At 34.3% G+C, this 24510-nt stretch overlaps 5 protein-coding genes across 6 annotated transcripts; 3 read left to right on the top strand and 2 right to left on the bottom strand.

Annotated features, from left to right (window-relative positions):
- Window positions 1–733: 733 nt before the first annotated feature.
- CanA1 (Calcineurin A1) lies at window positions 734–12361 on the bottom strand. 2 transcript variants are annotated; one of them, XM_070217393.1, is made up of 12 exons: window positions 11452–12361; window positions 9616–9947; window positions 9439–9550; window positions 8958–9103; window positions 8665–8882; window positions 8328–8421; window positions 7935–8060; window positions 7555–7636; window positions 7226–7300; window positions 6880–6964; window positions 6711–6808; window positions 734–1497 (listed from the first exon to the last, which is right to left on the bottom strand). In XM_070217393.1, the coding sequence occupies exons 1-12, from the start codon at window positions 11618–11620 to the stop codon at window positions 1166–1168; spliced, it is 1869 nt and encodes a 622-aa protein (XP_070073494.1). In that variant the 5' UTR covers window positions 11621–12361; the 3' UTR covers window positions 734–1165. The 2 variants fall into 2 exon arrangements, with proteins under 2 accessions (XP_070073494.1, XP_016996476.2); XM_017140987.3 differs by lacking the exon at window positions 7226–7300.
- Window positions 1858–2750, top strand: LOC108056946 (uncharacterized). Its single transcript, XM_070217915.1, has 4 exons — window positions 1858–1872; window positions 2028–2183; window positions 2245–2412; window positions 2468–2750. The coding sequence occupies exons 1-4, from the start codon at window positions 1858–1860 to the stop codon at window positions 2621–2623; spliced, it is 495 nt and encodes a 164-aa protein (XP_070074016.1). The 3' UTR covers window positions 2624–2750.
- On the top strand, window positions 2889–3615 carry LOC108056924 (uncharacterized). Its single transcript, XM_017140964.2, has 4 exons — window positions 2889–2948; window positions 3025–3174; window positions 3238–3405; window positions 3460–3615. Exons 1-4 carry the CDS (start codon window positions 2889–2891, stop codon window positions 3613–3615), a joined length of 534 nt encoding a protein of 177 aa, XP_016996453.1.
- On the top strand, window positions 3945–4675 carry LOC108056923 (uncharacterized). The gene is made up of 4 exons (XM_044395632.1): window positions 3945–4004; window positions 4061–4210; window positions 4273–4449; window positions 4520–4675. The coding sequence occupies exons 1-4, from the start codon at window positions 3945–3947 to the stop codon at window positions 4673–4675; spliced, it is 543 nt and encodes a 180-aa protein (XP_044251567.1).
- A 4605-nt stretch (window positions 12362–16966) lies between the features above and the next one.
- LOC108056930 (uncharacterized) lies at window positions 16967–18402 on the bottom strand. The gene is made up of 5 exons (XM_017140969.2): window positions 18343–18402; window positions 18127–18282; window positions 17898–18065; window positions 17255–17351; window positions 16967–17010 (listed from the first exon to the last, which is right to left on the bottom strand). Exons 1-5 carry the CDS (start codon window positions 18400–18402, stop codon window positions 16967–16969), a joined length of 525 nt encoding a protein of 174 aa, XP_016996458.2.
- Window positions 18403–24510: the final 6108 nt, after the last annotated feature.

Raw genomic sequence — 24510 nt, forward strand, 5'->3', positions numbered from 1 at the left:
CTAAAAAAAATAAATTTTTAATTAAATAAATATGTGTTTGTTTTTAAAATGTGTCATTATGACACATTAACATTGTCACGGAAACGGATGATGATATATGGGATTTTTGCAGAGGTCATAAATATTTGCATTAGTGATCTCCAGAAAAAATCACGTGCTCTTTTTATGCCAGTTTGCATGAGTGTTTTAAGATCAAAGTCAATATTAATCTTGACTGTGGATGTTGTTGCAGGTTACCAAGATTTATTAAGAAGCATTTGGTGCGGTGATGATAGATTGTCGACACTTCGCAACCCAGAGCGTTGTAAATCTTTATCTGCCCTCTGGGAGATAGATAGAACGTATCTTTATTGGCAAACAGGTGAATCGAAAAAAAATATGGGGAAACTTCCACAGCAAGTGACGCTCTTTTTGAACCCGTGCATTCAACGGTGTTTGCATTTCGTTAATTGTTATTACATCGACTCGTGCTGATTTTTTACGCTTGACTAGAGAATCGTCAGAGATGGGAACTTGGGAGATTTGTATCTAAATCCATAAAGCTTAAAAAAATATTGACAGTTTGCTTTTTTCGATATTTAATTTTTGTTTCCCTTCAAAACATCGATATTATTGAATCAATATTGTCAAAATATCGAAAAAATCGATAATTTTCCGAATTATTTATATTTTAAAATATTGAAGTCAGTAGGTTTGTTTGTTTTAATTATAAAAACTCGAAACGAACTTTTAGCTATTTGCAGCCATTTTTATTAAACTGTTTTTCATATCAGCTATGCATTTTTACTAATATCGCCTGGGGGTTTTCGCGGAGAGATTCTATAAAGTGAGCAAATACAATCGAAAGCTGTACAATTGCAGGTCACATTCTTTTTGTTTGGTTTTGACTAGCATTAGAGAAAGTTTTTTGTATAAAATTTTAACTAAAGCTAAGGTCATACTCTCAAATAAATTGGCACAAATTATAGGGTATACTTGTTATTTCATGTATACTTTAAGACATCTTTTGAAGAATTTTTATAATCATTATTTTTAGAACAGTTTGTGTGAATTTATTTGCGAGCCTGACCTTACCTTAACGAGGAGTAAAACTAAATGGGTAACAGAAAGTCGAAACGAAAATAATAAAAAATAGTATTAAGCAGGCGGCCACCCTGAGAATCCACTATGAGAACTTCTTGGTGGTGAATCCTGCCCGCACATTACTGGTGGTGGCCGATTTAACAGTCCGGCTCGTTTTGGTTACGGTTGTGGTGTCATTACTACTGATGTTGCTGACGTCCTTTGTCGTCGTGTTGCTAGTGTTGCTGTTGCTGTTGCCAGTGTTGCTGTTGCTGTTGCTAGTGTTGCTGCTGCTCCTTGTGACCGTGGTGATGCTGCTGCTGCTGGCACTCATCAAAAGCGGACGGCGCGGCGGCATCCGTTCGTTGACCGCATCCAGGCCCTTGGCCTCCGCAAAGGAGTGAATGTGCGAGGATGCGGTCAGTCCTTCCAGAGCTGAAAGGATAGCGAAAGGCTCAATTAATTATCATCAATAACAGTGGCTTGCCACAAAGTTTGATAAACTTTAATCATCAATTGGCATGAGTAAATGTTTCTTAAAGTAACCAAGTAAGTTCGCAAACTTATAAACATATTTATAATAAATTTACCATTGCCTAAAATAATTCCACACATCATAAAAAATAATTACAAAGAATTATAATTATTTTAATCAGGCTGTAAATCATTGTAAAACCATTTGACAAATTATATAAAAATTGTGTCATATATATAATTGAACTTATGACCGTTACGCTCCCTGATCTCTACAAATCGAATTATAATAGCTTTTACCAAAACAACTTTATAACTAAAATGTGCACTGTTTACGTTGACTAGTCAGTATTGAAAGATGTCTACTAATCAATTCGTTTTAATTTTGCTTTTTACACTTATTTATTCAGTTGTTAAGGTTAAAAATTTGTATAAAATATTAAAAAAATATTTTTAAAATTACAATAAATATTTACTTAACTATACTTTAGATATCTTCAAAGTTTGAATTTACCAACATTGAGTGCACGACTTTGGATAAAAAGTTTGATGACTTTGAATATTGCTATTTAAAGTCGATCAACAGGACCTACAAATATCTATCGTTAAAAGTAAATTTATTCAAAACGCCAATCACGAAAGTTAAGGTTTGTAGATCATAATCATAGCATCGAGTAGAATAAAATAAAGATCACTAATTTTCCTCAGGTCCGTGGAACACTTTTCAAACGCTTCAATGGGTATAAGCCATTCATGTTTAATGTCACTGTGGATGCCTGTAGATTCTTGAAAAATACCAAGTCAAATGCTTTGGCCTCGTACTTTTTGGACTTTCTAAAACCTTACTCCAATATGAATCACAGCTGCCCCTTTGATGTAAGCTTAATTTACCCTTATGATTAATCAATTAAAAGGTAATTCCTGATTTTAGCATGATCTAATTGTGGATAAATTGGCAGTTGACTTTGTTAATCATCAAGCTACAAAAGTTCTACCTTTCCCCGAAGGCTCTTATTTCCTAGAAACTCATTGGATTGCCTATGACATCGATCGGGCGGTGGTCAAAGTCTATGGGACTCTTTCCTGATTGATTACCAAGTATTTGTAAACAAAAGTTGTGCAAATAACCTTAATATTAAAAATATACTCTTGTCCAGACTTTTAAATCAAAAATCGTTATTTTATAGCATACAAAAATTGAATAATAATACTAAAATAAATTATAAATACTCATAACTTAAGTTGAGATTGTTACGGTTTCTGTTCCACAAATCGACTTTTAATGGCTTTAAATAAATGCCCTTCGTTACTAAAATCAGAATCTGTTCGCTTTGTTTACTCAATATTGAAAGATGTGTGCCAAGCACATAGTCCTAGTTGTGCTTTTTGCTCTTCTGTACTTCGTTGTAAAGGTTGAGGATTTGTTAAAAATAATAAATAAAAAAAGGTTAAAAAAATATATACATTTACATTACATTTGTTCTTCAGATATCCTCAAGATTTGAATTTACCAACATTGAGTGCACGTCCTTGGATAAAAATTTTGATACCTTTGAATATTGCTATTTGAAGTCGATTAATCGGACCTATAAATACCTATCGTTAAAAGTGAATTTATTTAAAACGCCAGTCACGAAGGTTAAGGTTCGTAAAATATATTATAGGAATAAAAAAGGGTTAATGATCCTAAAATTTTTTTAGGTCCGCGGAACACTCTTTAAAAGATATAACGGCTACAGGCCATTTATGTTTAATCTCACAGTGGATGCCTGCAGACTTCTAAATGATACACAGTCACATCCTTTGGTTGCTTACTTCGTTGAGTTCCTAATACCCCACTCCAATATGATTCACCCATGCCCCTTCACTGTCGGTATATTTTACGAAAATGTAGCCTTGATTAATGGCATTTCCTGATTATAGGAGGATCTAGTTGTGGATAAACTGTCAGTGGGTTTTGTAAATCATCAAGCTACAAAAGTTCTTCCATTCCCGGAAGGTGCGTATCTTCTAGAAACTCATTGGCTTGCCTACGACATTGATCGTGCTGTGGTAAAAGTATATGGAACTTTATCCTGATCGGTTTTCAAATAGATTTAGATTTATTTAATTCATTTTATCACCAGTTTGTTTCATTGTTTAATTTAATTAAAATAAAAAATGTACTAAAACATTTACTAATTTTTAGTTTCATATTTTTATGGAGATCTCGAACCCAACTAGTTTTGGTAATCAGAAATCACTTAACTGAACTCATTATGTAAATCAATAGTTTTTTTCTGGTTTAGCGGAGCTATTAATTGTTTTAAAAATTCATTACTACTTTTTTAATGGAATTTTAATAGACTTTGTCAACATAAGTACAAACCAACTGTAAACTATTTACATTGGTTAGTCAATATTAAAAGATGGGTGGTAAACACAGGATTTTACTCTCGCTTTTTGCCATTCTGATTTCTGCTGTTAAGGTTAAATATTCTGCAATATTACAAAAAAATACAATATTTATTAAATCTACTTTAAGATCTACTCAAAGTTTGAATTTACCAATATAAAGTGCAATTCTGTGGATAAAGAGTTTTCGGACTTTGAATACTGCTATATAAAGTCGGTAAATCGAAGCTACAAATATTTGTCAATTAAAGCTAATCTCTTTAAAACGCCAATTACGAAAGTGAAGGTATGCTGGTATCAAAATTTAAAAATAATAATTCTAACCACAATAGTTTTTATTAGATCAATGGGGTGATATTCAAACGATTTAACGGATACAACGGCTACAGACCTTTTATGTTCAATGTCACTTTGGACGCCTGCAGATTCTTGAATAACACCAAGTCAAACCCAATTGCCAGCTACTTTTTTGATTTTATAATACCTTTCACGAATATGTATCATAACTGCCCCTTTGATGTGAGTGTATCTTTTTTAAGATCATTACATTTCTTGATTATTGTAATGAACTCTTTTGTTTCGCATGCAGCATGACCTCATTATCGATAAAGTGCCTATTGATTTTGTTAACCATCGAGTTACAAAGGTTCTTCCCGTCCCAGAAGGCGATTACTTATACGAAACGAATTGGATTGCCTACGACATCAAAAGGGCAGTGGTTAAAGTATACGGAACTATATCCTGATATATTTAAAATATGGGAAAAACACAATGAAGTCATAAAAAATTGTATTGTTTTATCCATGATGTTCATCGAATTAACTTTTTTTAGTAAATGTGGGGTCCATTTGAATGTTATTTGAGTGCTTTAAAAAAGGGCATGATCACAAAGCGTATCAATAATTAAACTGATTTGTTTTCAGATGATTGGATAAAACTATAAATAAGTCATTACCAATTTAAAAAATAAATTTTAACAATAGTTCAGTCCTGGTTGTTTTATTTGCTCTGTAAGATGTGTACTGAGTTAAGGGGTTATATACCTTTTTTTTTTAAAAAAAACGAAATTTTTTTTTTTTGCTGAATTTTAAAGTATATCCCCTAGAGAACATCTTCCCAAATTTTCATACAGATCCGAATAATAGTTCGATAGGAAAACAGCGTTTTGACGCGCTCGACTTCAATAGTTGCAACGTCAACGTAAAACTTTGAATGCGATTATCTCAAAGTCGTGTTTTTCCAAAAGTGCCTTCGCTGTGACCACGATTGCGCAAGAACTATTTGATCGATCTTCTTCAATTTTTTTTTAAATTATTCGTAATGATTGTGCCGAGTTCGTGAACGATTCAGTTTTTATGCGCCAATTTTAATTTCGCAGATCAGAATTTTTTAATACAATTTTTAGAACTTGAAAAATCAACTTTTTGGAAAAATTGTTACTGTATGCAGAAAAAAGGAAATATTCTTAAAAGTAATCGTTCACGAACTGGAAATAATACTATTCTAACTAAAAATTTTTGGTTTTTTGATATCAGTTGACCTGCTAGACTTCCATCGTGGTCACCGCAAGCCGCTATAAAAAAAAAGGGTTCCGAAAGAATTGCCATAACTTCGTAAATTATTCATATTCTTTCAAGAACAAAGGCTTGTTGTTTCGATAAAAGCATGTACTATCAATAAATAATAACTTCCCTGTCATAAAATAATTGCTACACACCAAAAAAAAATCCAAAGTTCCCTCAATTTTTTCGCTCAAAAAAGGTATATAACCCCTTAAATAATGCGGCTCTCTGCTTTGTAATAGTAGTTTCTATGGTTGTCAAGGTTATTAAGATAAATGTTAAGCATTTAAAAACTGTTAATATCTAAAAAAATTGTTTTGAAGATTTCCTCCAAATTTGAATTCACCAATGTCAACTGCACATCTTTAGATAGAGAATACTCCGATTTCGATTATTGCTATTTAAAGTCTGTGAATCGAAGCTACAAATATGTTTCAGGAAAAGTAATGTTATTTAAAAAACCCGTTACCAAAGCCAAAGTAAATATTTTAGTACAGAGTTAATATTTAAATACAGAGTAAAAACTGTATAAGTCTGGATAACAATTTCATGTTAACTTAGGACTATTTAAGCGATTCAATGGGTACAAACCGTTTATGTACAACTACACAGTGGACTTATGCAGATTCCTAAAAGATCCTCAATCGAACCCCCTTGCGAATTTCTTTTATGCTCTTCTTAAGGATAACTCAAATATAAATCATACGTGTCCTTTTAATGTTAGTAATTTAAAATACTTGTTCTATTGTTATTAATCCCTATATTTTAAATAGCATGATCTTTTGGTATTCATAACCAGCAACTTTGTAAATAATATGTTTACAAATGTTTTGCCTTTCCCGCATGGCGATTATCTTATTAAAACCCGTTGGATTACTGACGATGTCGATCGAGCTGTAGTCAAGTTGTATGGCAGTCTGACTTGATGAATTGAATTTAATAGTATACTGTATGTGTATACAGATGATGGTTTTAAAACGGTTAAAAATAAATACGAAATATTTAAGGATGGTAAAGATCCTTTATAAATCTTATTTTAGACTTTTATAAAAACTATTTTAAAATAATTAATTTTTACTGAATTTCAACCTTTTAAAGGGATTTAAATTCCTAGTAATTTCTATTTGAAATCTTCATAAATGGTAAAAATCATTTATAAATCTTAATTTATACTTTTATAAAAAGAAATTATTAATTGTAATTTTATATTTGACTCACCCTCCTTGAGGGAATCCCTTCCGCCGGACAAAGCGCCCACTGGCAAGGCGCCCGTGGGCGTCAGACCCTTCAGCTGGAGCACGCTCTCCGATTCCTCCCTGTTCGGGGATATATTTCAATATTGAATTATTTAAATATTTTCTAGGGGATTATCGGGGACATTATGCACCTGAGGATGGAGAAGACGCGCGACATCTTGCCGATGGCCCGTATCTTATTCCGTATTATCTCTTTGCGCAGCGCCGACATGGAAGCTGCGAATTGAGGGCTCGATTAGACGGAATCTCGCTGGGTCACGGGGTAAATGTAATGGAAATCAAAGCCGATCAAAGCGGGGTGCAAAGCTATCACTAAGCTTTTCTATCTTTGGCTCAGGAATTTGTTTGGATTTTCTTTCTGTTTGGCTGTGGCTCAGGCATTTTTGGCAGCGGCATTTGCATTGGCAGTGGCATTCGCATTGACATTGACTGTATTTGCTGGCTTCGTTTTGGGCCTGCGCTTAACACCTGGCTTACCTGGCTTACTGGGCGTATTATTGTTATTGTTATTACTCGCGTTCGCCGGCACGAGCACAATTTTCTTGCGCAGCTCTTTATTTTTGTGTGTTTTGAGTGGAAAAGTTGGTTGGTGTTGTTGGTACATATATTATTTATATATTATGGGTGGAGGTAGTAGTAGATTGCAGTTGTTGTATTTCGGTTTTTTGTTTCGGAAAATATTTTTAATAGAAGATTAGTTTGTAGTACACAAGTGTATCCCGTGTTGGTTCACAACAACCAAAGCACTACGACATTTACACACAGTCTAGTACGAACAGAACCGCGCTGTGGACCCCCAAACTTACCTTCCTCCAGCTCGTCATCGGGTCCGGCCACTAACTCATCGTCAGAACAAATGTTCAAGATATTCACCAGCATCTCGGTCACCTTAGAATTTTTAAAATAACAAAAATATTGGGACAGGTTATTAGTAGAGTAATAATATTTAGTTTTAGATAAATTATCGATATTTTCGATAATTCCACAATATTGATAAGATTATATCGATGTTTTAAAGGGAAAACACATATTAATATAGAGAAATAGCAAACAATTATCTGAAATCTCTTTTAAAAAAAATATCTGATCCCCCAATTTCTGTTAGTGTAAGTTGCTAGTTTTATAAGAGATATAACTTATTTAAAATATAAATATACCCATCTCATCCCCCTGATCGATTAATTACCTTTTCGCCCACGAAGGGCAGCGACCATGTGAAAACGTCCATGAAGTTGGGCAGCCAGTAGGGATGGGGTGAGCAATTAAACTGGCGGATGTTCATTACGTTGTTCTCGTACTTGAGCACAGCTGCCTTTTGTCAAATGTTTTCATTGGGTTGACAAACCAGCGCGAGCGTAGAAAGAGACGGGACGAGTGCCGGCGAAAGAGAGGGAAGAAAGGTATTACGAACGCAGCGCGATTTGAATTCGCACCAGCTCGCAATGCAGCCAAAAAAGATTTCGTTATTTAAAAATAGCAAAAGGAAAGAACAACAACAGCAAAATAAATAAACAACCCAGAAAGAGATGGAGAGATGCCAGGCAAATAGACGTGAGGGAGAGGGGGAGAAATATCATACCTTGTTGTTGTAAACATCCAGATAATTAGGGGCGGAGAAAATAGTAATCAGCGAGGGGAAGCCCGTAACTTGGTTCTTACGATACATGCGGTAACTGAAAAAAGATATCAGTTATGGGAAATAAATTATCGGATTAAAATTAAAGATCAAAAAGTATAAATCAACATAGAGAACAGAACTCTGAAATTTTTTAAATGTTTTGAATTTATAATTTATAGTTTATAAGGAATAGAAAGAATTAAACTTTAAAAAATATTTTTTAAATGAATCACCGATTAAAAAAGTGAATTTAAGATATTTTTTGAAATGTATGATACATTATTAATTATGATCTTACCCAGCATCTTGAGCCTCATGGGCCCTGACTATCGACAGGAGGTTGTTCTTCTGCAGGAACTCACAACAGGCCGAGTAGCTGAAGAAGTAGGAGCAGCCACGAACCGAGTTGTGGGAGAAAAACTCGTTGGTTTTTTCATTGCCAAAGTCCTCCAGAGGATCGGACCAGAGAAGATCGCACATGGGTCCATAAGCCGGTGGTTCCCTGAAGCGATTTAACTAAGAATACGCCCCCGACAGATGCAATATTTGGATTATATGTATATTGTAAACATTTCATCGCTGTTTTATTACCGTCTTGATGTCGTCGAGTGTGAAAATCTCAGGCGACAGACCACCGTGAATACAGAGGAACTGTTGATTCAGGAGGGCGGCGAGGGGCAGGCAGTCAAACGCCTCCATGCAGGCGTCGTAAATACTTTCCGAATACTTGATGATGCCTTCAACACAGTAATATCAATGAATTAACAATAGAAGGGAGATTTATGAGTTGCAGTCGCATTTAAAAGCGCATTAAATGCTTATGACAACAATCGTAAAGTAAGCTAGGTCGTTCCTTTTTGATTTTTTTCAACGGGAGTTTAATAGATTTTAATGAGCGTGTAAAATAGGGGAACATATGATTTAACCCGAATCGGGATTTTGTTTTCTTAGACAAATAAAACTTATTTATGGTAAGGAAAATTTTTAACACTATTTTAAGGGGGAAACAATTTGTACACAAATTTTAAAGTAGGTACTTAAAAAAATTCTGTGTTTTTAAAATAAAACTTACATTCCTGCTTGAAGGTAAAGTACTCTGTGAGGTGCCTGCACTCGTGATTTCCTCGCAGCAGGGAAAGTGTGGTGGGGTAGGTTATTTTCAGAGACCACAGATAAAGAACGCACTGAAAAGAGCGTATATTTTGTTAGTATATCTTTTATTATTTCCTCATTCTCATTCTTAGCCCACCTCTATACTGAAGTAACCCCTGTCCACGTAGTCGCCCAAAAAAAGGTACCTGGTGGTGGCCGGTGGACCACCCACCTCGAACAGCTTAACGAGATCGAAGAACTGACCGTGGATATCCCCGCACACGGTAATGGGTGCCTCCACGTCGATCATGTTCTTCTCCTCGCGCAACAGGGCGGCTCCTTCGGTGATGATCCTAAGGGCCACCGCCTCCTCGATTCGTCCTTCCAGCAGGAAGTGCTGACGCAGGGCGTCGAAGTTGGGCTTTCCGGTCTTGGGATCATCGTATACCTCTGACATGGTCAGTTTGTGGGCGGGTGGCAGGGGAACGTCTATTAAATATTAAATTATTTATAATTATTTATTAATAAAATCACTAAAATACTGGTGTACTTTTTTAAATAAAACGTTAGAAAAGTAATTTTGAAATCCCTTTTTAAAATGCCTAAAATAAGGCAGTAAAAACTACCGCGTTTAATAATGAATGACATATCATTCATATCAATTAAAAGCCAATATGATTTATGTCAAATTTATGATTCAAACATATCAACTTGATATTTTATCGTTTCATAAAACTAATAAAAATACTTTTTTCAAGATAGCAAATGTACTATTTTTTGAACAATTATTGTGAAATAAGATAACATAATCTTTATTGATCTCGAAATAATATAACTTGATCTTTAAAAATTTTAAATTGACCTGCACAAATCAATTTGATCTTTTGTCTATTTTTTCCCGTGGATGATTCTAAATTGTGTTCCCATATTTTTCCCGTGTAGGCTTGCATTGATAGAATTATAATAAACATTGCTGTCTGACGGCGATGTGGGTTAACGAGGTGCTGCAACTTAGCGCCAATATTCGGTTTGGCCGCTTTTCTTGGCCCGCCAATAAAGAAAACCGAAAATTCCGCCAGATGCAGCCACATGAGGTTCGTACGCTAATTACAAAATTTGACTGAGTGAATATAAAAGTCGAAAATTGATTGGCACACACGAAAACAAACAAACGTAATCACACACACACACACATAGCATAATATCAGGGCGAACGCCATTTTTAATTGTCATAATTTGGGTAAATGTCTGAAATTTTGACGCAATGGCCAATAAAATGCCAATGTGTTGCAGTTGTTGTTTGCTATGGGTGCTCAAAGATAATTAAATTTATTTTAATTGGCCCAATAAACCCAAGAACAAAACCGGGCACCGCCTTTTTATTTCGGTTTTAAGGGTTTTCGCCAACGGTGTCAACTAAATGATTAATTAAAACTACATTTTAATTTAATGGAGGAAGTAAAGAATTTATGAGTTATTAAAAATGGTTTTTCGGAATTTCTAAAGGCAACGAAGTCAAAAGTAATAAAAACATAAATATAGGGGTGATGCGAAATTAACTGGTTCCGAAATATAACATTAAGTTTAGTTTTTCTAAGAAAAATATTAGAAAAAATTTAAAAGTCATGTTTCAAAGAAATATAAATTTTATTATGCTCGCAATATTTTATTGCTTTTTAAACAAAAACGTAACGCTCGGTTTACTGCTCTTTAGGGAACTGCAACAATTCTCTTGTTTTGAGAACTACAAGCATGACTTCCTGATTTTAAAAACACTCATTTTCGAAACATTTTTCCCTGCCCCATAGAAAAGTTCAAAGCAAACAATTTGTGAAACCCTCAATTTTGACATTAATGACGGCGGTCAGAACATCAGAATGCCATTGAAGCATGATCGCATGTCATTAAAGATACAATCGCAGGAGGGACTCGTGTTTGGGTTAATGCTTGATTTAGATCCTAAGTTCTAAAACTTGTAAAGAGGGATCTTTACCATCGACCATGCGCTCCCTGGTTTTTGTGTACTGCATTTTCTGTTTGTTTCCACTGGCGGTTGTCGCGGTCTTTGAGGAATTCGCCGAGGACTTTGTGGATTTGTCGGTACTAGAACTTTTGGATAGCGACGATTTTCTCGTCACCGAACTTCGCGTAGACGCCGACATATTGTTGGATTATTTATTCGGCCTTTGTTTTTGTTTCTGCCTTCTTTTTTATTAATTTTTTATGTTCTGCTGGTGTGTTGATCTTGTTGTTTTTTTGCGATTCCTTAGCACGATATATATTTTTTAATGGCTTGACTTTTTGCTGGTGCTGAAAGTGTTACTAGCACAAGAATTTAGAAAATTATACGCCTTTGCCTGGGCGTCTTTATGGAGGACGGGACACAAAAACACACAAAATATACAAATATATTTAGGCAATAAATAAAACTTGTTGTTATATCTCTTGTATAGCTGTGGACTTTCTTGTATTTTTAGCCAGGCAATGCCAATATAGCGAGATAGAGACAAACTTTTCGCACTCGAAATAAATGTTGAACAATTAATATTTCAATTTGCTGCAATTATTCAAAGACGTATTAACTTTTCATTAAGTCATCACCGCACATTGTTTAACGGATGCTTTTTGGCAAAGGGTATGGCTATGGTATTATAGCAGCACTTTAATTGAGACGGAAAATTGCTCGACACTTTGTACTAATTAGCCACAACAGAAATGGCGAAAATAGCAACGGATTTACAAATAGACGGGTCGACAGGCACACATATATCACTTTGGTCACACTTTGTTTGCTATCTATGTCTATTATTATTGTTATAATAATCCTTTAGTCTCGATTATTTTTCACGGGACACGACGCAACGCATTTCCCAAGTTGGCGCGACGCGATTTTCCTCGAAACTGAGCAAATTTCGGTTGGCATCGCGTTTGGCATTCAAAAGACCCAATTTGAAAGCCCGAAGAAGATCGGCTGAGATCGGCGGATCTCACGCCCTTGACTCCCACTCTCCGATGAAAATATAACCAACAAATATAAATATACCCCGCTCTCTTAGGGTTCCATCTATTTATTTATTTTATTGGGTTAATGTGACACACGCACTTCGGGATCTCTAGTTTTTTTTTTTAGAACTGCCCTTCTGCGATCGTCGATTCGACGACCTTCATAGACATTTACACATCTGCGATATGTCCACCCCCAATCCCCCGATGATTCCCCATTCCGTATCCACATCCGCTCTCAATGATTTTCAACTTGACCGTGATATTGATTGTGTGTGCGTGCGCTGTGCGTCTGTGTGTGTGTGTGCTTGCCAGAAATTGGGCGCCAATAGGTGGGTGTCGCTATAATTATAGTCTTGACTTTGTGCGCGCCTCGTGCAAAAATATATGCGTTCTACAATAAAACGGGTGTATAGGGGTGAGGATTAAAGTTAAATTAAATTTTAACTACAAATTAAAAAATTACTCAAAAGTTAATTTTGCTTAATTTACTTAATTTTATAAATTTTTAACTATAGTCTATAACTTAAATGAAGAAAATTTTAGAATTTTGCGGAATTACCAATATTTTACAATTTATTTGTAAAAACAAATCAATATTCCTAAAATTCTATAAAAAGATATAAAACTTCTAAAAGAATATAGAATATTAAAAAAATGTCCGAAGTAAGTAAGAGTATTTAAAAAATGAAAGAGGGGCTTTAAAATTTTTCTTCTTTAGTGGGTTATGGAACGAATATTCCTACATACATTAAATGTTTTCGTAATGGATAAATGCAAAAAGTTTGGAATCTTCAGATATTGCCTTTTTTTTGCATTTTATTTTATTTAATTAATTTAATTAGTAAAATTCCAAAGAGCATACAAATTCCTTTAACTAATTTAATAGTATATAAACCTTTTATAATTAAAATTAATTCAAAGATTAAAATTTTTTAAACTATATTATTTACATATATAAGAAATTTTAGAACTTTATCATTTTATTGAAAATTCTGAATAAATTGTAGGTAGAGTATTCATAGATCTCCTACCCATTTAATTCTTTCGCTAGTGGAACCAATTTCATGCAACTTTTATGCGAAGCGTGGCAATATTTTAACAACAATCTGTGTGGATGGGATGGCCACATAAAAAACACACTCACAAACATTATCACCGAATGTGTGTGCGTTTGTCTCTCGTCAATGTTGTTTGTCGCGATGGTCAATTGATATGTATGGTTTGGCTGGTGAAACGCTATATCGCTCGCCAGATAGTTCCATAATATATGCTGGGAAGGATGCTGTGTGGCCCGATTTTGGGGACACTCGGAATGGGAATCGGAATCGGAATCCATTGCAATGCCAATGCACTCGCAGCAAAGCAAAATGCGCATCGATGGCACTTGGATTTTCGATTTGGCAAAGAGCAGAGACGATTTTACTTTGACGCCCCCGCGAATCCGAAAATCGCCGAAAATCGAGAGACAAAAGCGAGTCACACGACCGCCGCAGACTAGAAAGAAATACTTTCCGGTGCTAACCAGTGGGTGGGATTTTGTTGGGGATTGTCAGGGGGGATTTTTGGGGGTCTTAAGGGGTCTGTAAGTGGTTGCGAAAAAGGGGAGTATGGCGATGGGGAGGGCAAAGCGATGAGAGCATTGCATTCTCGTCGTGAAATTTTGGCAAACGCGCTGACAGCTCGACCCAGTCCAGCCCCCCTGTCCTTCTTGGGGTATCCAATGATTATACTAGGTACCCCCAGAAGGTGTATTAAACTCTCGGAGGTGTGGATAGACAAGAAATATGTACTAAACACCCGCAAGACATATACTTAAGTGATTGAAAATTTAATTTTATTTAGAGGTTTTACTGAAATCAGAAATTTTCAAATCGCTTACTAAGGTACCAAAAAGTATGCAATATATCTTTAAGTCCATCCATTTATTTTAAAATAAATAAAAAAATTATACGAAAAACTTTTACAAAATATATAGTTAGGTGATGGAATATTGATTTTTTTTTAGAGGATTCACAGAAATGAGAAATTTTTATATCACTTATTAAAGTTCCAATAAGTATGCAATAAAAAAGTCTTATTTTTAGACACATTTGATAGTGAATTGCTAACACAAGTGTTTTATGTGGACAGTAAATTTATTGGTTATCTTTATAATTTGTTATAAATGTTAATTAAAACTGGATACATACAAAAATAAAACCCTATTACCGGGTATCCCCTAATTGAATAATTTGTCCCACTTTCCTATTTAAATATATACAAGCCAATATGTGGCTATTAAAATAAGCCGAAAATATCGTTGGCAGCATATTTTAAGCGCAATTAAGAGGCGAGGCAGAGGCATCTGCGGTCAGCTGGCCGAGATTAAGTGGACGACACTCGCAATTGATTCACCTCTAAATTATCTAAATTAAAGACTAGCAAATCGTCACGGCTAAACCAGAGCAATTGGTTTCTATACTGTGTGTTTGTGTGGCAAATGCCTAAAGATTTGCTGAATAATTTGCCAGTCAAGTTGAGTCAAGTTGTTCGCATTTCACAGGCATTTCAGCGACTGACACTTTGAACACCCGTTTCGTCATGTCGGCATGTCACAAAGTCTTCGCTCTGATATACATTTTTCTTTTTTAGAAATAGCAAATAGCAAAGTGCCGAAAGTATTTTTAAAACAATGTTTTTTATGCTCGCACGCAGCCGAAAACCCAAATTGCTCGCTTCCTCTCTTTTTTTGCACATAAACAAAACGCCACTGAAATAAAAAGATAATATTGACACGTAACGCAAACATTTCATTCATTGTTTGAACATTTTTTTTTGGCAATCCCCGTTGTTGTTGTTTAGTTTTTGGTGCTGTATAAACAATTCATTTGAATTATGTGACCACAGGCATGGGCTTATGTGTGAATGATGCCCGATTTGCCGGTTATTCAGTGGGCAAAAAAAGGAAATATTTAGACAGTCACTTCCCTTCGGGCATAACTAAATTGAAATTAATTATTTGCGTTGATTTTTAAACAAATAAATTGGAAAGCTGGGGCTCTACGAAAAGCTCAGCAAGTTCAAAAACCCAAAAAGAAAAAGCTTTTCAAACTAAACAGCTCAGCAAAAATGTTCTCAAACAAATGGTTTTCCCCCTTCCGGAAAAACTCCTCATGTCTGCGGCTGCCATTTTACAAATTGATAAACTTTTCAGTTATCATTGTTTATGTATCTTTCTGGCCGTAGCCTTCATTCCCTCTTAACCTTTTGACGCTTTTCTTAGCCCTTTTTCCTGCTCCTCATCATTGTTTTCTCTGCCGACTGCCAAACATTTGCCGAGCCAAAAGTTTTTTCTGCTCACATTTGTTTGCTTGGGATTTGCCAAAAACAGAAGAGCCCCCAAAAAACAAGAGGAAAAAAATCGAGAGCCAAAAACTTCAAATATAAAAAGGCAGCACAAATTTTTATTGAATTGATTTATTGACTTACTTATTTGGGCGCTCAACGCTCATAGATAAAACCTTTTTCTCAATTTTCTTTGTTTTCTTGCTGTCAGTTGGCAGCAATAACAAGGGCCCAAAATAAATATTTAGTTTTCATTTATACAATTTTCCCCAGCCTTGCTTTTGGCCTCTTTGTTCGGGGCCAATTTGTGTGTTTAACTTTATCGGGGGGTTAATGCAAGTCTATAAAAATCTTGTTAATTGAAAAGTAACCAAGTGGGATTTTCTGTGGGATTTTCTTGGACCCTTCTATTATTTTATTGCAATGATACTATTAAATAAAGAATAATAACTTCTGTAATATGTTGAAAATTATATTTGTTCAAGAGAAAATTAAATAATAATAGATAGGATAAGAATGCTTGAAATAGGAATTTTATTTTTTAATTTACGAAAGAGTTAAGTAAATTTTGGCCATTAACACTCGAAGATCAGAGTATATCCAGTAAAAATCAATCCGGTAATCTCCTTCGGGGAAAGGTAGAACTGCTGTCAATCTTTGATTGATGAAATCGGTGGGAAGCTTTTCCAGGATCAAATCGTGCTTTAAATAGTTTTGTAATTAAACAAAATAATTTGTTAATTTCACACGCTTTATTTTACTTACATTGTATGGGCACGAATGGTTCATGTTGGTGTACATTGAATACGATTCAAAAACAAATTTTGCTACTGGATTAGCTTTTGGATTTTTTAAAAATTTACATACATCTATTGTTATATTATACATAAAGGGTTTATATCCATTGTATCGCTTCCAAATTGAGAAATTTATCTGTTATACATGACGAAAAATAAAACTGAATTTATGGCCACTATATTTACTTACTACAGCCTTGGAAATGGGAAGTTGATAGAACTTTAACTTCATTGAAGTAAATTTATAGCTGCGATTGACCGACTTTAGAAAGCAGTACTCAAAGTCACAAAGTGTTTTATTGAATGATGAACAAACCACGTTCGTAAATTCTACACGGGATTCAATCTTAAAAACATTTTTAAAATAATTAAATATTTTTTTTACCAAGAAGTTGTTAAACTTACTTCCTGGCCAGATTGGATTGCTAAAATAAACAGAATGAACAAAATACAATTGGTAAACATGTTGTGACAGTGATTCACTAGATACAACTAATGGATTATTAGTCAATGGAAACCAAACCAGACATTCGATAAACAAAAACAATTTAAAATAGGTTAACGTTGGTAATTATTTTTTAATCACTTTGCATTTGATTGATTTTCATTTTTATGAAATATTACAATAAACTTTTATCACAGCTATAAACGATTTGAAATAAAACCAACGAAATTCAAATAGGTAATCTCCCTCGGGGATGGGAAGAATTTGTGTCACTCGGTAATTCAAAAACGCAATGGGAAGTTTATCCAGAATTAAATCGTTCTAATTAAAACAAGCTGTAATTATCAAATAAACAAGAAAGGAAGCTACCTTCGGCCAGCCGAAGCTTATATACCCTTGTAGATAAAAGAATACTCACTCGGTGCAGTTCCAGGGATTCCAGATTCAGCGTTTCGATTTATTTCAATTTTGTTTTTAAGTAGTCAAGAATCAAAACGCCTACTTCCTACAAAGTTACAATGAATTTTCTTATATTTGTTTGGGAGCCTTAAGATATAGTGGTCCGATCCGGCTGGCTCCGACATATGTACTACCTGCAATAGAAAGAAGACCTTCGGGAAAGTTTCATCGCGATAGCTTTAAAACTGAGAGACTAGTTCGCATAGAAACGGACAGACAGACAGACGGACAGACGGACAGACGGACAGACGGACAGACGGACATGGCTAGATAGACTCGGCTATTGGTGCTGATCAAGAATATATATACTTTATGTGGTCGGAAACGTCTCCTTCACTGCGTTGCAAACATCTGACTGAAATTATAATACCCTCTACAAGGGTATAAAAAGAAACGAACTATACTCACTCTGTAGGGACATGAATGGTTGATATTAGAAAAATCGTTGAATGATTCAAAAAGGTATTTCATAACTGGGTTCGACTTTGGATTTCTAAGAAATTTGCAGGCATCCGTTGTTATATTGTACAGGAATGGCTTGTATCCGTTTAAACGTTTCCACATTATAAAATGTACCTTTCATTATTTGAAATTTGATATTATTACGTGACTTCAGTTAATCAGATTTCTTGATTACCTTTATGTTATCAAACGGTATTTTATGCAACTTATATTTTCCGGAAATATATTTGTAGCTGCGATTTATCGACTTAAGATAGCAATACTCAAATTCTCCAATTTGCTTGTCAAAAGATGTGCAATTAAAGTTTGTAAATTCAAATCGGGAGGTAATCTTGCATCGAAATTATTATGATGAATTTTTTTACAAATAAATTTTGAATATAGTACATACATTTACCACTGAATAAAATATAAAAATAATCAAAATTATAAAAATTTCCTTTGCGGTCATCTTGCACATCGGATGAAAAACTCAATACTAAGTTTATTTATTGAAAGCGAACCCTAAATGCCAAAGTTACTAATGACGAAATATAAATTAGCAGTAGCAAAAAAAAATGTTGAAATAATTTGATCAACTTGATTAAAAAACCATTAAAAGGGGAATATTTTAAAATTATTTAATTTTTATCTCCTTAAAATCTGTTGATAATAAAAATGGCTTAATTTAAATTTATTTATTTAAATTCGTAAATTCACTTAAAAAATACTAGCAATATTTCTTATTTATGAAAGTGTCCAGAAAACCTCTGCCAAAGCAGTACGAGTTTTACCAATCAGCCAGTACAATCTGACTAGGTAATCGCCTTCTGGAAACGGAAGAACTGCAGTAAATCTGTGATTAAGAATATCAATTGGAAGCTTTTCCAGAATAATGTCATGCTTTCAATAGATAGATAACAGATATTATTAATATTAAAAGGTTCATATATTCGTACCTACATTTAGGGGACATGAGTGGTTAATATTTGAGTAGTTCGAGTGGGATTCGTGGACAAAATTTATTACAGGATTTGATTTATGATTTTTCAGGAATGCACAGACATCAATTGTTATATTATACATAAATGGCTTGTAGCCATTGAACCGTTTCCACAATGCCACATTCACCTTTAATAAAATAGAAAAAATATAAACTATTTTCTCATCGTTTTAGACTTAAATTTACCCTAAGTTTAGTTATCGGGAGTTGGTGGAGTTTAAATTTTCCGGATATATATTTGTATGTACGGTTTACCGATTTCAGATAGCAATACTCGAATTCTCCAAATTGTTTATCAAAAGTCTTGCAAATAAAATTCGTAAACTCGAATCTTGATTCAGTCTATATAATAAAACACAATAAATAAATGTTGAATTAAATTAATTTTTCGTATTGAAAATACCTGAGTGACTAGGTTAATTAATAGAAGAATTATAATAAGAAACGATAGCTTAATATACATCTTGAATCCTCAGGTGTTTAACGAGTACTGAAAACTCTAGGCCAAAACTGTATTGGATAGTCAGTACAGCGTGACCATAAATACTACGCAATTAAACATACATTAAATAGTATTTAAAAATACGTACATTTAAGATATTTTGTTTTAAAAAATGCTGATAAAGGTTTGCATATAGAAAAAGAATGTCTACTCTAAAGTACTCTAAATAATTCATACATTTTAGTGATAAACATTTATTTGTTTTATTATTTACAAATCAACAGTAGCCATTTATGAAAGAGTTCCATAAACCTCGGCCATGGCGGTACGACTTTTACCAATCAGCCAGTACATTCTAAAAAGATAATTGCCCTCTGGAAAAGGAAGAACAGTAGTAAATCGGTAATCAACAATGTCGATCGGAAGCTTTTCCAGTATAACACCGTGCTTAAAATAGATAATCAAAACAATAATTTAGGAAATATAATGTGGAAAATATAACTTAAGAAAATACTTACTTTTAGCGGACAGCGGTCTATATTTGAGTAATTAGCAAATGTGTCGTAAAGAAATTTTACTACGGGATTGGAATTATGATTGTTCAGGAATAAACAAACATCAAAAGTTACATTGTACATAAATGGTTTGTAGCCATTAAATCGCTTCCACAGTCCTATATTCACCTTTATTGAAATAGAAGAAACTAAATAATATTTTCATATCACATGTAAAATCTTACCTTAAGTTGTTTTATAGGAAGTTTCTTTGGTCTATATTTTCCAGAAAGATACTTGTAGGTACGGTTTATTGATTTAAGGTAGCAATAGTCGAATTCACCAAAATTTTTATCAATAGCCTCGCAGATAAAATTTGTAAACTCAAATCGGGATTCAATCTACATTTTACAACATCAAAATAAAAAAAAATATTAAATTTTTCATTATTACCGTTACAATTATACCTGCATGGCTAAATTCATTAAAACCATAAATAAAAGAAGAAAAATAAACTTAATATACATCCTAAAACTTCAGGTACAAAACTAATACTGAAATCGACATGCCAAAATTGGTATATATATTCATGATTGTGTGAAAATAAACTTAAACAATTAAAAACGAATTAAGTACACAGAGAAAACTAGCTGAACACTTTAAAAAAGTTAAAAACCTTCATACAGATTTTTTTAAAGTAAAAAAGCTTAAAAGCTTATTAAAAAGTATTATTTTTTTATGTCGCATTTTTTGGCTTTATTTTTTTCTGTGCAGAAATTTATAAAATATTGTTTAGAGTAATTTATTACAAAAAAAACAGTTTTCGATTTTAGAGAACTTATATATATACAAGTTCTATAGAACCTCATTTCTAAATATACTTTTTAAGACTTTTTAAAAATATTTAAAAAATTTGTATTAATGCTCACCATATTGGTTTATTAAATATTTGTAATCTAGGTATTGTACAGAAAAAATTAGGATCCATTTAGGCAGTTTAAGATTTTAGGTAAAACTCGCTAGCCTCTCCACCAATCGTATCTCTCGTTTTGGCAGCCCATTGACCACTTTTTGGGGCCCCGGGTCAATGTCTACGATTGGAGATCCCTCGTTATGCTCATCACGTGGGGCGCATTAATTTGCACACATGATAACCCATCGGCAAACCCATCGATTCAGCCCCCGAAATTCGTGTGGGTAATGCAGCTTGCCGCTAGATTTACTTTATATGAGCTGCAAATTGGTTGCTCACGTAAATGATTTTCATTTTCCAATCATAACATTACGCGTGCCTGCACTGCCAATACTCACCTGCCGGGGAAAATATATCTGGCATCTTGAAATCCGGCGAGTTGAGGGAATCCGTAAACATTTGGCTGCCGCTGATTACAATGCGGTGAATTGAATTAACATATTGGCCGGCGGGCGAGAGGAATTACGGAAGCTCGTAGCTGGAAGCTCTGGATATGGCTTAAACTGTCTACAAATAATTTTCCGAGTGGGTGGCGAACGGGCGACATTGCCATTATTTATGGCCCCCAAACGCGACTTGTTTGCCTTTTGTTAATGACGAGGCGAAAGTATAAAGCACAAAGTGCCGACAATTGGCAGCAGCTGAAACAGGAGCAGGATTTTCAAGGATCCAGAGCTGTGAAGCTCGCAAAAAAGTTAATTAAAAGTGCAATCAAGCAGCAGCCCGGACCGCAGAAAGAAAGAGAGGGGTGAAGAGCCATAGAAAGAGAGGGGGCGATAGGGCATCAGGTCCTGAACGATGCTGACATTTTGCCTGCAACGGAGACGACAAAAATAGATGAAGGCAAGGAAAGCAATTTCGACACCGCAAAAATATATATTAATTTATAGATCGATTTTAATTTAGGTTTATAGTTATATTTTTAAACCGAAAAACTAAATAATTCATTTCGAATTACTGCGGTTGTTTTTCATTGCATACTATTTTGGCTTTTAAAAAGGCAATACTTTTTCACTGCATACTTTTAGGCACCGTTTAAAATGATTTAAAATCTCAAATAATTTGTTTATTTTTTATTAAACTACATACTTTACGGCTAAAAGACAATATTTGCACAAATAAAACTAATTTTATATCGTAAACATAAATATTCATAAAAATAATTAAATATTTATAAAACAAAAAAATCTTAAAATGCTAAAAATATTTAATAAAAATATCCGATTTTATAAGAATTATACAAGTTTAACTCACAGATACACAGAAAAGGTATACTTTTCTTTCAGTGGAACACATCATGGTTCATGGGGTCATGTGTAGCATGTTGTATATAAGTCCCATCTCAAATACGAGCACGTCTAAGTGGGGCGGGAGTATAAGGGGCATGGTTTGAGGGCTGCTGCCTACCTGGCGCATCGCACAAATTGCTGCAATTATAGACGCCATAAATTATAACAACTTAAAGCTTAGGTAAACGAGGAAAAAGCCAGAAAATAGATAAAATGATAAGAGGCGCAAAGGAGCGGAAGCGGAAGCGAGAATGAGATGAGACTTTGGAAAATGCATTTAATTGATTTCACTGCTCGTCCTTGGCTTTTCTTGACAGGCAATATAATTTTTATTGCTTCTCATTTCCCGCGAACATTTTCTTTTTTCACCACTATTTTTTCAGGTGCCAAAGTTCCGCTGATTATGATTTATGGTATGAAACTGTTGATGATAAAAATAAATTTATGAGTCATGGAGCTTTGAAAGATTAATTTATTAGTTTTCTTATGATTTTGATGATTATAAATAGTTCAAGATGTTAGTAAATGCATAGAAATAAAGATAAGGATTCCATTGCAATTAATGATAATACTAAATATTTAAACAGAAAATACATTTTGTATTTTAGATGTGAGTAAAGACAACTGAAAATTAAATTGTATTACACAAATCAGTTTAGCTTCAATTAAATGTGTCTGAAACTTAATAGCCACTCGGTTGGGGAATTCTTGTGGTCTTTGAACTGTCAACACATCAATTAATTTACCATTAGGACCCCTTTCATTGTTGGTCTCGTGAATGCCTTTGAGTGGCCAAGCCGATGACTGCGGTTGTCATAATTACCAGTCCCATCGCTCAAGTTCAACTGCTTTATTTATAGGACAAATAAACTTGTGGCTTTAGCCGAGATCCTTGGTCCTTGGCACTTAAAGTTCCCTTAAATACATATATCGAGAAATTACAAACTTTGACCTTGTTTAAGAGCGAGTGGTTTTCAACATTTTGATTCAATTTCCCGCTGAGCCTTGCTTGCGGGCGGCCAATTAAAAATAATTTAATAGCGCGCTGTAATAATTCCGTTTCCACTTCTTGGCTCCGACAAATTTAATACCCATTCCTCTTGGGTTTTCCTGTTGGCGTGTCTCGCGTCTGCTATTAGTTTGCAAATCATATTTATTTATTAATTCTAATTGCATTTGGACAGGTGGAGGGGCGAATGAATCGCCGGCAGCTGTAATTTGTCTAACAAACGTTATTGCATCTTACAGTCAAGGAAGTGTAGGGGCCTTTCCTTAGTTGCTCTTTCCGAGGAACCATACATTTTATTACTTTAATAAAATATTTACACTTAATAAAATGAAATACCTATAAATAAAATCTATAAATTGGAAGCAACATTAATTTGTTGCATACTTATCGACACCTATTTAAAATGTTATATTTAATACTTCGAGTTGAATTTTTGTAGTCAGGACTGAACAAATATTGATTTAATTTCGAAAAAGCTATTTCGCCAGGACCTTTTCTTCGGGGCAATTTGAAACCAAGCAATGAGTATTCATTTATCCACAACAGTCAGTTTTGTGCCTCTATAAGAATCAGGTTTTGGGTGAGGGCATACGAGACTCCTGGCATTTCAATTACAAATTTAGCTTGCTTTTCCAATTCCATTTTCCTCCCTGACCTCCTCAGTTTTCCGAATAGATATTTCTGTGTTTTGGGCTTGTATGCCGTACAATCCTGCAACAGCTGCAGATGAAAATTGCAAATGAAACTTAGCTGTGCTCAGCTGAAGTAAGCTGAAGTGGAATGAAGAGAGGAAGAAGAGTCCTGTGAAGTCCTGGAAAGTCCTGTGAACTGAAGTGGGCGTAAGCAGGACTTGCAAGTGCCTCTGAGCTGGCTTGAGATCCTCCGGTCGATGCACAAATCAACGTTAAGTGCATGTAACTCACACAGACACTCACACAGACACATGGGCCAAAGGATGGTGTCAAAGTTGCATGTTATTGCATCAACATTATTTCCTCCTCTCCGAACGCGCACTGGTGTGCGTGGGAGTTCGCCATAAAGTACACGCGTATGGGTGCATGTTTACAATTTGAATTAGGGTGAAACATAACACATGTACAAGCGGCAATTAGAACACATAACTCTCACTAACTTTAATGGTCGGTATTGCAAAGCAATTAGATCCGACCATTGTCTTTAATTAAAAGCCATTCCTTAGTTTACTGCATTGGGTAAAAGAAATACAAAATGACGGATTTTCTTTAAACTTCTTTAAATATTAAAACCTAAAAAATAATATTAAAAAACAATTTTATTTTTTTAATAAAATGGAAATTTTTTTTGATTAAATTTAGATTGGTGGGGAATTTTATTACGAGCTAAACGAGGTA

The sequence above is a fragment of the Drosophila takahashii genome, chromosome 3R (assembly GCF_030179915.1).
Source record: "Drosophila takahashii strain IR98-3 E-12201 chromosome 3R, DtakHiC1v2, whole genome shotgun sequence".
Lineage (NCBI taxonomy): Eukaryota > Metazoa > Arthropoda > Insecta > Diptera > Drosophilidae > Drosophila > Drosophila takahashii.

What these genes read in the sequence shown, in the direction of transcription:
- LOC108056930 (XM_017140969.2), bottom strand. Translation starts at nt 18,402, where the DNA reads ATGACCGCAAAGGAAATTTTTATAATTTTGATTATTTTTATATTTTAT. An exon ending in ACCATTCATGTCCCTACAGA is followed by an intron (nt 17,352 to 17,897) that starts GTGAGTATAGTT and finishes TGTTTTAATTAG; the next exon opens with AACGATTTAATTCTGGATAA. An exon ending in AGATTACCTATTTGAATTTC is followed by an intron (nt 17,011 to 17,254) that starts GTTGGTTTTATT and finishes TGTTTATTTTAG; the next exon opens with CAATCCAATCTGGCCAGGAA.
- LOC108056946 (XM_070217915.1), top strand. An exon ending in CGCCAATCACGAAAGTTAAG is followed by an intron (nt 2,184 to 2,244) that starts GTTTGTAGATCA and finishes AATTTTCCTCAG; the next exon opens with GTCCGTGGAACACTTTTCAA. An exon ending in ATCACAGCTGCCCCTTTGAT is followed by an intron (nt 2,413 to 2,467) that starts GTAAGCTTAATT and finishes TCCTGATTTTAG; the next exon opens with CATGATCTAATTGTGGATAA.
- LOC108056923 (XM_044395632.1), top strand. Translation starts at nt 3,945, where the DNA reads ATGGGTGGTAAACACAGGATTTTACTCTCGCTTTTTGCCATTCTGATT. An exon ending in TTAAAACGCCAATTACGAAA is followed by an intron (nt 4,211 to 4,272) that starts GTGAAGGTATGC and finishes AGTTTTTATTAG; the next exon opens with ATCAATGGGGTGATATTCAA. An exon ending in ATCATAACTGCCCCTTTGAT is followed by an intron (nt 4,450 to 4,519) that starts GTGAGTGTATCT and finishes TTTCGCATGCAG; the next exon opens with CATGACCTCATTATCGATAA.
- LOC108056924 (XM_017140964.2), top strand. Translation starts at nt 2,889, where the DNA reads ATGTGTGCCAAGCACATAGTCCTAGTTGTGCTTTTTGCTCTTCTGTAC. An exon ending in TTAAAACGCCAGTCACGAAG is followed by an intron (nt 3,175 to 3,237) that starts GTTAAGGTTCGT and finishes AAATTTTTTTAG; the next exon opens with GTCCGCGGAACACTCTTTAA. An exon ending in TTCACCCATGCCCCTTCACT is followed by an intron (nt 3,406 to 3,459) that starts GTCGGTATATTT and finishes TCCTGATTATAG; the next exon opens with GAGGATCTAGTTGTGGATAA.
- CanA1 (XM_070217393.1), bottom strand. Translation starts at nt 11,620, where the DNA reads ATGTCGGCGTCTACGCGAAGTTCGGTGACGAGAAAATCGTCGCTATCC. An exon ending in GGGGTTACTTCAGTATAGAG is followed by an intron (nt 9,551 to 9,615) that starts GTGGGCTAAGAA and finishes CGCTCTTTTCAG; the next exon opens with TGCGTTCTTTATCTGTGGTC. An exon ending in CTTTACCTTCAAGCAGGAAT is followed by an intron (nt 9,104 to 9,438) that starts GTAAGTTTTATT and finishes ACTGTGTTGAAG; the next exon opens with GCATCATCAAGTATTCGGAA.